At 39.5% G+C, this 11,788-nt stretch overlaps 1 protein-coding gene across 1 annotated transcript; it reads left to right on the top strand.

The window, feature by feature from the left end:
* Nucleotides 1-392: 392 nt before the first annotated feature.
* On the top strand, nucleotides 393-11,101 carry slc17a8 (solute carrier family 17 member 8). The gene is made up of 12 exons (XM_069701836.1): nucleotides 393-868; nucleotides 2,189-2,444; nucleotides 2,891-3,009; nucleotides 4,370-4,484; nucleotides 4,979-5,066; nucleotides 5,777-5,863; nucleotides 7,510-7,652; nucleotides 7,775-7,924; nucleotides 8,046-8,178; nucleotides 8,754-8,864; nucleotides 9,313-9,440; nucleotides 9,848-11,101. The coding sequence occupies exons 1-12, from the start codon at nucleotides 771-773 to the stop codon at nucleotides 10,175-10,177; spliced, it is 1,758 nt and encodes a 585-aa protein (XP_069557937.1). The 5' UTR covers nucleotides 393-770; the 3' UTR covers nucleotides 10,178-11,101.
* The last annotated feature ends 687 nt before the right edge of the window (nucleotides 11,102-11,788 follow it).

Here is an 11,788-nt window from a genome sequence, read left to right as displayed (position 1 = left end):
CTGTATGGCAGAAGTTATGATTTCCATCGCTTATTCAGTAGACATGGAAAAGTTGTCAGAGAACGGAAGGGTTACCTGGAGCTCAATTGCACTGTCTTCGGTTTCACCTGCTCCCACGTTTACACCACAGCAGTCCAGTTACTCCTGTCTCTTCTCAACGCAACGTATGCATATTTAATAGTTCGTCCACTGGGCTGCTATCAGATGAACCTAACAAGCCAAAGGGGTGGTGCTGGGGAGATGAAGATGCTGATGTGTAAAAGCGAGGGGCTGGGTTTTGAAAAACCAGCTACACCTGCCCCTCCTCACCAGGAATGGATGAGTTATGAGATGGAGAGGAGATCGAAGAGGCTCATTCAGTTTAGCTGCAGACAAAAGGGGACCACGATGCTTGAAGACTAAAAACACTGGATACTACAATTTCATTTGCTTGCGTCCTTTTTCATCACACTTGAATGGATCTTTCAGAGCAAGTGCCAGAGGGTCTAAATGAATTATGTTTTGGACATTGAGGAATACTTCAGCATCATCCTCCCCTCGACTTCTTCACTGAATCCTCTCCAAAAAGTGGAGGAGAAAAGTCCTTGTTACTTCTGAGGCACCCTTGGCACCCCTGAAAGGTGGAGCCAATCCCCAGTGCCACAAACTCGGGAAGGATGAGGAACAGCTTCTAGTGGATTTTGTTTTTCTTTCTTAGAACAAAGTGTGCCAGTGAGGTATCAAGACAGTGTTTTGGGATAAGCGGGGGAAGAGAAAGACCTAGAGGAAAAATGCCTTTTAGTTTAGCAGGTTTGAAAGAGCAGGTGCTAAAACCTGGGAAGGAGGAAGTGAAGAACACTGTCGGGGACTCTCTGGGAAAACTGCAGCGGTGAGAGGGTTTGTATGCAGAGTGATGGGAGGGAAGCATGAAGACTGTGTGTGTGTGTGTGTGTGTGTGTGTGTGTGTGTGTGTGTGTGTGTGTGTGTGTGTGTGTGTGTGTGTGTGTGTGTGTGTGTGTGTGTGTGTGTGTGTGTGTGTGTGTGTGTGTGTGTGTGTGTGTGTGTGTGTGTGTGTGTGTGTGTGCCCCGGCTATTTAAACTACACTTTATAGATGTTGGACCGCAATAAGACCAGTCTTTTTACTCATGATCTGTGTTTTGTATTCACAGTAGAGATTATTTTTTTAGGTAACTTTGTAGGAAAGCTCAACTGAAAAGGCTGAAACATCTGCTGTCGAAGGGACTTGAAGACCCTGTGAGCGAGCACATTAAGCCCGGCGTGTTCGCCGGGATCTTGACGATAAAAATAAATATTTGATTCCTGTGCTTGCCAGGCAATGCCAATGATGTAATCATAGATTTTATTTTAAAATGGGAATACATATTTCATATCTGATACATATTTCACAGAAGGTTGTGTGTGTGTATAGTGGGTGAGCCTTAATATAGAAATAGGATTGAATTCATTTTAGGAGATAGAGCACTAAGTAGGCAATTTCCTAGAGGATGACTTCTGTGTGTGTAACATTAATATGTCATGTAAATTTGACATTTCATTTGAAAAGGAATATTTGAATTCCTTACTATTTCAACATACAGATTTAATAACAACAATTATTATTTACACCATCACTTTAGATTTTTTTAAATGACACCTTTTTTCACTTATGTGCATTTTCTTGTGCAAAATATGATTTTTTTTCTCATTCATCACAATGCGTTTATCCAAATTAAGGACAATCAAAATCAATTGAAATGTTCATCAATTTGTTTCTCTGTAAAAATACACTTTTCATAATGCAGTTCATATGTGAGTTACAATAACATAGACATAATTGAAAAAATATCAACAAATATGCCAACATAAATACCTGTAAAAGCTGCACAATATTGGACTGAAAAAATACAAGTCAATCTTTATCAGCCAATTTTGGTCAATGCACCAGTGGACAATACATTTTTAAATTCTGGGTGGTGGAACAGGTGTGGAGGGTGATGCCCCTGAAAGCAACCTGATAACTACAGCTCTGTGACCTTTTTCTCCTCTTCCCTCAGCAGGATGTTGCCTTGTCACTGTGCTATTTTTCTGATGAAGTTATAGACAAGACAACATTATATGCTTGTAAACGGGACACAAAGTCAAGGAGGAACATGGATACATGTTAATGGTTTTCCAAGATAAACTGATAAATGTTGATTTGCTCTTTAGGAAAATTGATGGCAGTAATGTGGAAGAAGAGGACGACATTGAGCTGACGGAAGATGGGCGTCCTGTGGCATCAACATCACGTCCTGCCCCGCTGCTGGACTGCAGCTGCGGCGGCCTGCCTAAACGCTATATAATTGCCATCCTCAGCGGCCTGGGCTTCTGCATCTCATTTGGCATTCGATGTAATCTTGGTGTGGCCATTGTGGAGATGGTGAACAACAACACTGTCTATATCAATGGGACTCCAGTGCTTCAGGTAGCTGGAGACTAGGCCCCTCTGGGTTACTACATTTTTTAGGCCTTTGTAATGTGTTTCTTTTATGTTGCTTTATATACCATGGAATAAAACATAGATGACAGTCTGGCTTTACATGTAGACTACATTTTCTTTCATATATATTAATCAATGTTTAAGGGATTTATGTGACACTGTCAGGTTTATTGAACAGCATTTACTGTAACGACAATATCGAGGTAAATAAAACATAGTTTAACAGCAGTACAAGTAGTGAAGAGTTAGAGTAAACTCATTGTAACATCAGTTGAACAGCACTACTTAGGCTATTTATAGTTTGATAAGTTAATACCAGCCACCATAAGCTAGAGTTGGACTAAGTGAGTAATGAGTTCAGTATTAGGATAAGAAAAGTGCTACTTTTTTACATTTTAAATTCCAATCATCACCCTTTTCTACTTTTCCAGAAAGCTCAGTTTAACTGGGACCCAGAGACGGTGGGGCTGATACACGGCTCCTTCTTCTGGGGCTACATTGTCACTCAAATCCCTGGTGGCTTCATCTCCAACAAGCTGTTCGCCAACAGGTCACATGCACTTTTTGACTTCGTGACTGTTTATAGCTTCACGCTAACTGTAATCCCTGTTTTACATCACCAACAGTTCGATATTTTGTTGTTATGGGTTTTTTTTTTTTTTTTATTAAAAAAAAAAAAAAAAATAGAAGAAAAAAAGCATTTAATTGATATAACTTTACAACGAATCAGTCAGTAGTGGAAGTAAAACTTGGAGGTAGCCCTAAACAGTGTAGAGAAACACTGATGCTGTTAATGATGAGACAGAAACTCTTTGTTGTTAAATGTGAGGTGAGATGTGTAGACACAGATGATGGCGGTCCTGATTATGTATGTTAAGAAAGGATCATAGGAAGGACAATGAATAAGTAAAGGTTTTGAGGGAGCGTCTCCTCAGCCCTTGTGGTTAAAGGGTTAAAGCAGCACGGTGTGGTGAGCTGTGCTGATGGAGTAGATAGCAGTCCTGTAATAAAAGCTTCACAGGAAAAGAGGACACGCCACTGACAGAGTTAATAATGAAAGATCCTGCCTCTGATTTCTTTCTGAAACACCAGCCACTGGAATATTACAAGTGTCACTTACACACTGTTTTGGAAAAAGAGGAGGAAGGGGGGATGAGGTGAAGGAGAAAGGAGAAGGTACCGCATTGATGAAGCAGAAACTTGTGGATTGAATGGGATGTCTTTATCTCAGTCCATGAAAGGCAGAGGCATGAGATCTGTCTCATTATAAGGCTGACTGAGATGCTTTGACTGTCAGATATTTTGAGATATACTGCCTGCCAATATTAGACACCTACAGTAGCTTTCAGACGCTGGGTCGCATGTGTTTGTTGTGTTACTCACAGATCTGGACAATATCACAACACACAACAGTCAAGATGCTGAAATATTAGACTATTTCAGGTGTCCCCAAGTTTATTCCTAGGGTCCTATGTCCCATGTCCCCCTGGATTTATATGACACACGATGGGAAACTATTTATTAGCTTAATATGACATGGGCTATTGTGGGTTGGCTTTTGGGTTAGGGTTCAAATGGGGAGCATAGGACAGTAGGAACATAGAACCTTGACAACAATTACCAAAGGAACAGAAGGCCATGGGAACAGAAAGCCATGGGAACATATGAACTTGAGAACCTAGGAACTTGGGTACTTAGGACCCTGGGAAAATAGGAGCACAGGACCTCAGAACCTTAGGACCCTGGGTAAATACAAACGCTCTCTCCTTAGTTAGAAAGGCCCCCCTCCACCCACCAACCCCCTCCACCCATTTCCTGTCTTTATGTTAAGCTACACTAAAAGCCTGCAGTGAAGAAGTTGACTCGTCTTCACTTTTACACTAAATGATGACATCCCAGTTTTTCTACAGGGTGTTTGGGGCTGCCATTTTCCTGACGTCAGTGTTGAATATGTTCATCCCATCAGCAGCGAGGGTGCACTACGGCTGCGTCATGTTTGTGCGCATCCTCCAGGGCTTAGTGGAGGTAAGATATAACAAATATGGGAGAAAACAATAGCGATCCTGTTGACAGGAGTAGGAGGGAAACAACCAAAGATAACATTATCCATCTACTGGCACCTCCGAAGCTCAATGATGGCCACATTGTAGTTTTTTTGTTTAATCTGCACAGGAATACAAAACAAGTTGTTGTTTTACAAATGTTTGTGACTATTATACCAACTGGCACAAAATGCCCTCTCAAAGCAAACGCGTAGTTTTTAATCTTCGGTTTTTGAAAAGTTGGACAAAATTCTGGATTTTTAAAAGAGTCAGACTAGCAGGTTTTGTGCAAACCTCTGGTTGCCCATTGTAGCTTTATATTTATTGATAAAGGTATCAATTTAATCCTCTAACTCAGTCAGAAAATAAACATATTTACCACAACATCAAACTATTGCTTTAAAGCATTAAAGCATTCGTGAATCCCAGGTTTCACCTCAAGTCGATCTTTGACTTTTGTCATCTTCACTTTTCTAGGGTGTTACCTACCCAGCATGCCATGGGATGTGGTCCAAATGGGCGCCACCTCTTGAACGGAGTCGACTGGCGACCACATCATTCTGTGGTGAGGGACGCCTCTGTTTCATTTGATCAAATATGTTCTGCGAATTTCCCCAAACTGACGTCAGCACAGTGATTTTCACCAAACCTGTTTTTGCAATTTACACAACCATGCAAGTCAAAGTGGGGCTGGTTACTAAATGGACATGAAAGAGCTTATTTTGTTTTGCAGATTCAGTTTCCTGCTGGCTCTGCTGAAATGAAAATGACCGTGTTGCACTTTAAATTGGTACCATGACAACCCATGCATCAAAACCCTCTTGACACTGTCTGTAAATGAACACGGCTCACCTGCGTATTCTGAAGGAGCTTCACCCGCTATTCACCTAAATGAAGTGTCACATTGCTTACTGTCCAAAAGCCCTATCACACAGTCTTCTCTATTCAAAACAACAGTGTTCATGAATCTGTCGGATAATAGAAAACACGAAAGCACCCTCTCTGTAATGGCAGTGCTAATGATTCATTTTGACAGCATTCATTCAGTGAAACTAATGTGTTTCTTTCATATGTTTGTTCTTATGAAGACACATTTTTGCAGTACAGTCTACATTTGTTGCACTGTAACTACATGACGTCAGAGATTTCAGTTGTTTATAATATTGAAACTTGTGAAAAAAAATAAACAAGACAACATGTCTTGTTTTTTCAGAAATCACAGAGATCAAGTGTGACCGCTTGAATAATATTGATATCTGACACCAATTTTCCCAGGATCATATGCAGGAGCAGTAATCGCCATGCCTTTAGCTGGAGTGCTCGTTCAGTACGTCGGCTGGTCTTCGGTCTTCTATATTTATGGTAAGGCAAATGTTTGAAAGAATATCACAGACTTTATTCACACATAAAAACAGCGTGAAAATGCAAAATACGTTCACACTAATTAAATTACAATTACCTTACAGTTGTGGGGTTAATGTCTGTCCAGACTTACATAATACTGTGTATGTATTGAGGACTTTGAAGGAATCTGGCCCATTAAGCTGATTCTGATCGAGAACAAAGTTAAATTATGACAATAGACAACAAATATGGACGTTGCTAAAAGAAGCTACAAATTCTAAAATGCCAGTGCTTCATGCACATATTTCACCTGACAGCACAGAAGATCTATGCAATGTTATCACTTTATCATTTGATCCTTTTAGACATTTGTGTGAAACCTTGTCCCAATTAGCGCATTTCATCTTAAGTAAATGCCATAAACGTGTTTTATGAGATCACATCCTTGACCTACGACCACCAAAATCGCATCACTTTATCCTTGAGTACAAGTCAACATTTGCTCTGAGTTCCCTTCAGACAGACAGACCTGCCGATGAAATAGAGACATACAAACAGTAGCTGCTAACAGTGTCCAATTGCACAAAGACACTTTATGTCAAAAGTTTATTTTACACTGCCTCTGGTAGAAAAATGATCTTACTTCTATTTGTTTTTGTAAAATCTGAAATGAATTACTGATTGCCTTATTTTAAGATTTAAAGGGTTCTCTAATAAATTCATTGAGTATTGCTGCAAAGTTTATAAACAGTTATTTGTTTTGTTAAAAGTTAATAAATAATCTACCTAAATTATGTCTCAACCCATTAATAAGAAGTTCTTTTGAGTTGCCAGTTTGAGAAAAAAAAAAAATCCTCTGGCTGCGGTTTATCATCCAGCAGGACACTTTTTAGTCTTTTAAGTTCATTAATTTATCTGGAAGCTCCCCTAAATGGAAGGCTTAACTTCTGGAAAAACCTGCAGAGAATCTGGACTGACATTTATTCATGAAAAATATCCTGACACACATAAATCCACACTTTATTGATTAATAGAAGAGCACTTGAGTATTAATGGATTACCAACATTTATGACAGCATTCTTAGCCAATACAGAGGGTGAATAAAATTTTTGTGAACCATTAAAAAAAACAAATAGGTATAAATGATAAATCCTATAATAGAAAAATGAATTAGTGTGTATGTACAGTAAACCATTAAGGATGTTCACCAGCTGTGGCGTCTTTAAATCATGTCATGAAAAGGGGTTTTCATAATCCTTGACTGACATGTTGCTCTCTGGCAGTTGTACTTTGCATGCTTTGCTCAATAAGCGTTATCTGAATTGCTTTTGAGTTTGATTAAAATGATTAACATTCACATAAAATTCATACTTTGGCAACATGTTTTAATAAAAACCCACTCTGGTTCTGCTGCGATATAATCTCATGATTTATTGATGTAAATTAACATTTTCCTGTCTGGGCTCTGTGACTCACGCTGGTTTCATTTTTAATAATGAAAAATGTTCGTGGTCCAAAGAAGGTCCAGGCTTGGTTTAATTAATCTGTCCTACGCTCAAGCCACTCTTTCATACTTTACAAAGCCATCACTTTAGAAATAATCATCTCTGCATGTACAAAGGAAGGAGTGCATTCACTTTTGTTGTTATCATTTCATCAAAAGGTGTTTTTGGGATGATATGGTACATCCTGTGGCTCCTGCTGGCCTATGGGAGTCCTGCTGAACATCCCACAATCACGGACGAGGAGAGGACGTACATTGAGACCACTATCGGTGAAACAATGAAGCAACTGAGTGTGACTGAGGTGTGTGTGTGTAACAAGATGTCAAATTGAGGGCATACCGGTGCAGTTTGTTATGTTTTCACAAAAACCCGGACAAATACATACGCATGAAAAGCATACTGACTTCTGTCTTCCAATCACAGAAATTCAAGACTCCGTGGCGTCGTTTCTTCACCTCAATGCCTGTCTATGCGATCATCGTAGCCAACTTCTGCCGCAGCTGGACCTTCTATCTGCTTCTCATCAGCCAGCCGGCATATTTTGAGGAAGTGTTTGGCTTCCCCATCAGCAAGGTAGCTCTCACATTTTCATTGTAGTTATCTAACAGACAGTGACAAATGTCCATAAAGAGAGATTCTTCTTCTTTGGTCTTCACCTGTGGATTTGCTTCCTGAATGTGTGAACTGCTTCCAGGTGGGGATCATCTCTGCTGTTCCCCACATGGTGATGACGATTGTAGTTCCTATTGGAGGACAGCTGGCTGACTTCTTACGCAGTAACAAAATCATGTCTACCACCAATGTGAGGAAACTCATGAACTGTGGAGGTACGTCTGTGTAAACATATCTTATTATTCTTATTATGGACATGTTTTACAATGTAAATTCTATGTGTATTGCTATTTATAGTAGTACTGCTGTACTGAAGTGTCAACCTGTGTGGGTACCGTCCAGAGGTCGGTTTTAATCACCCTTTTATATTTGTGTCCCAGTCTGTGGGTGCACACAGTACCCCTCTGTGTTTAGCCTCTGTGGTTCCTTCTAGCTGGAGAGTTATGAACTAGTTGATCTCCATGCAATGAAACAGAATGACTGATTCATTTACAAATAACTAAGAGCTTCGAAACTTCTTAATTAAGATTTGAGACAACACTACACTGTCAAAATTCCTGCACTACACAAGTAAAAGTCCAAACATGTGACAGCACCAATTGTTAGTGTACTAAGGGAAGTATGTAATTTGGAAGACAGCAACATTATTAGCCAATTATTTTCCATTTGCTCTGTAGGTTGGGAGGTTATGGATACATTTCTTACAAACACCTGATGTGCAATTCAACTGGAGAGTATGAATATAGAGTTTCTAACATGAGTTAATTCTGCACATGCTGTTTTGTCACAGGATTTGGTATGGAGGCTACTCTGCTGTTGGTGGTGGGGTTTTCTCACACTCGAGGGGTCGCCATTTCCTTCCTTGTCCTTGCTGTAGGCTTCAGTGGATTCGCCATTTCAGGTATTACAACAGAAATGTTTTGTTAAACTTAGAATTTTACGCTTGATCATTTAAAGTTTAACATAAAACTCCACAAGTGGAAAACAGTCAACTCTGCAGGAGGTTGCTAACAAGCCTTTTTTTCCCCCTATTGTTCCTCTTCCTCAATTTTCTTGCGGGTCATGAAAGAATTTTCTCAAAAATGAAACACTATATGCTGTATTTTCCTTTGGGTGTGATGCAGTATACATGCATTAGTCTGCCAAACATTCACAGAGGCACTTCTACTGAATATTTTATAGATTGTAGACAAGGCAACCAAAAAAATTTAAGTGCATATGCAGTTCTGAAACATGTTCACTGTTACAAGATATTCAATTGCCAAAAAGAAAAAAAAATATATGAATTTGTTGTATTATTGTGTTCCACTTACAACAATCAAACGTTCTTTTGTGTTCTGTGTTGTTAGGTTTTAATGTCAATCATCTGGACATTGCTCCTCGCTATGCCAGCATCCTGATGGGCATTTCTAACGGGGTGGGAACGCTGTCTGGAATGGTGTGTCCCCTAATTGTCGGAGCGTTGACTAAACACAAGGTACAACTGACTGTTTTGCATATGTGTTCGCAGTTATTTATTTGTTTATTTCAGCAGTAGTTTACCTTAGATATCTTCAAATGTTCTTCTCTACATGTATATACCCAACCTGACAGGACATTTAGACACAGTGTCCCTCTATAAGGTTTTCCCGATCACGTGTATAAATTATATCAGGTATGACTTTTGTGGGCCACTGACTTGCTGTATGTAATCTTGCACATATCAAAGGCTATTGTTAATAATTGATGGCCGTGTAAAATGTATTATACACATTGCAGCTCTAGTATTTTCAGTGCCATGAGTAAGGCAGTGGATTTACAGGGTTACCTCAGTGGTACATCATTGAAAGATCAGTAAGTCTGCCTCGAACTGGAAATTTATTGACTCCATTTATCTCCCTACAGACTCGTCTAGAGTGGCAGAATGTCTTTGTTATTGCGTCCATGGTGCATTACACAGGGGTCATCTTCTATGCTATCTTTGCTTCGGGAGAGCAGCAGGAATGGGCCAACCCTGAGAGCACGAGCGAGGATAAATGTGGCATTATTGATGAGGACGAGCTGGCTGAGGAGTCAGAGCTCAACAGCGAGAATATGATGGGCCCCAAAAAGAGCTACGGAACAACAGACAAATCATCGAGTCGAAAACAGGGCTGGAAAAAGAAGAGAGGGGTGACCATGCAAGAGGAAGAGGAACATTTAGGGAATGGGGACTACCAGGACCGCTATCAGTGAGATGCCCTGTGGGGAGAAGGACTTCCAAAACGCCTAATTTCACTGCCGTGGAAATGTCCGAAATTGAGGAATGACAGGAGCAGCAACATCATATGTACCTCAAAATGGCTCTTTCATTTTTGGTCAACACACCAGTTTACCTGTGATTTAATGTCTGCAGAAAAAAAATCATACAAACATTAAAAAAATCAAATCTTATTAGAAACCGAGAGGAGCAAAATGAGGAAGAATGAAGCATCAACGAATACTTGATATAATCAGAGACTAAACACTAAATTTAATCCATGCTGACATACTTTAGACTAGTATGCTTAGAACAACGGATGCTACAGGTTAATGTTCGTGGACCAACTAGTCTTGAAACATCAGAAACACATATCAACTTTCAAACCAGACTTTACTTTTCTTGCAACCTGTGTGAGCGTCCGTCTGTGCCAAGCACACAGTGACTGACCTTTACGCAGCTTACCTTGATCCAGTTTTTGAAATGTTTTATGTCAGCTATGCAACGTGAAAAGAGACGTACAACTAGAATGTATTGATGGGTTTGACAGCAGACCACAGTGTTAATGTAATGAGTCTTGTTTTTTGGTTGTTTTTTTTTCTTTTTGCTTGCATGTATTTGCTGTTGCCGAATGGTTGCACTCTCACCGCTTCGCTCGCTCTCCTTGTCTGAGCAGGTCTTAGTTCACCATCTGTTTGTGATGCACTTCTTAAAGCATTATATATGCTTCATTATTTATAGAGCTTTGAGCTCATAATGGCACAAAATGGATGGTGACTTCAGTGTTGAAGCATTTAGTGTAACTATTTATTCTGCTGGTGTTTGGCTTTTTTGCAATTTCTCAATGTTTGATACATGAAGACCTACTTTGTTTCTTAAAATAATGTGAGGTAAAGTTAATCATAAAAGAATATGACAAATTTACACCCACTGTTTATCATTACTGCTAAAAAAAAAAAAAGAGAAAATCCATTTTGTACAGTAAATTATTATCTTATTGTTTGAGAAAGAAAAATTATTGGATTTGCTCATGAACCCACAAGATGTGATAAACAACATGTTTGTTGACTGAAAATGCAGCAACAGCTTCAAGGTTCTGGATTACTAAGTGACACACATGGATGAGACTATTCCAAAAAATGTTTTACTTTATTTATTCAAACTCATTTTAAAAATAATTAATCAACCAATGGGAAATGGTTCAGGTGGTATAGTGGAAAACAAGACTGAGGCTGTGCCTATGTTCCAAATGGCGTACTTATATATTGTACATTAACTCTCACTGTTATCAGTGCATAAGAGCCTTCACTGACAAGTATGGAAATATGCAGTGCACTACAAGTACCTGGATGAATCACTCAAAACAGTCCAAAAATCAAGTCTGAAACACTGGTCAGCTTTCACCCTCAACTGTCACCATCTTGGCTACGTGGTGGAAAGAGACCACCAACATAAAAGTATTTTAAAACTGCTGACTGAGGAAGCTGCAGCTGTTGCACAACACCACACAAAAGTGTTTATTTTTTACAAAGTACCACCATTCGGCTGTTGGACAGAAGCCATCAGTATGGCTGTGTTTCCTTTCACTTACATACAGTACTCTTAAG

This window comes from Brachyistius frenatus, unplaced genomic scaffold (assembly GCF_029030835.1).
Source record: "Brachyistius frenatus isolate BFR_SWC_R1_liver_20210118 unplaced genomic scaffold, ASM2903083v1 Contig_39, whole genome shotgun sequence".
In the NCBI taxonomy this organism is placed as follows: Eukaryota; Metazoa; Chordata; class Actinopteri; family Embiotocidae; genus Brachyistius; species Brachyistius frenatus.
Note: the sequence above shows the minus strand (reverse complement) of the source record. Positions and strands in the feature narration are given on the sequence as shown.

What these genes read in the sequence shown, in the direction of transcription:
- slc17a8 (XM_069701836.1), top strand. Translation starts at nt 771, where the DNA reads ATGCCTTTTAGTTTAGCAGGTTTGAAAGAGCAGGTGCTAAAACCTGGG. An exon ending in TCCTCCAGGGCTTAGTGGAG is followed by an intron (nt 4,485 to 4,978) that starts GTAAGATATAAC and finishes TCACTTTTCTAG; the next exon opens with GGTGTTACCTACCCAGCATG. An exon ending in TTCGGTCTTCTATATTTATG is followed by an intron (nt 5,864 to 7,509) that starts GTAAGGCAAATG and finishes TTTCATCAAAAG; the next exon opens with GTGTTTTTGGGATGATATGG.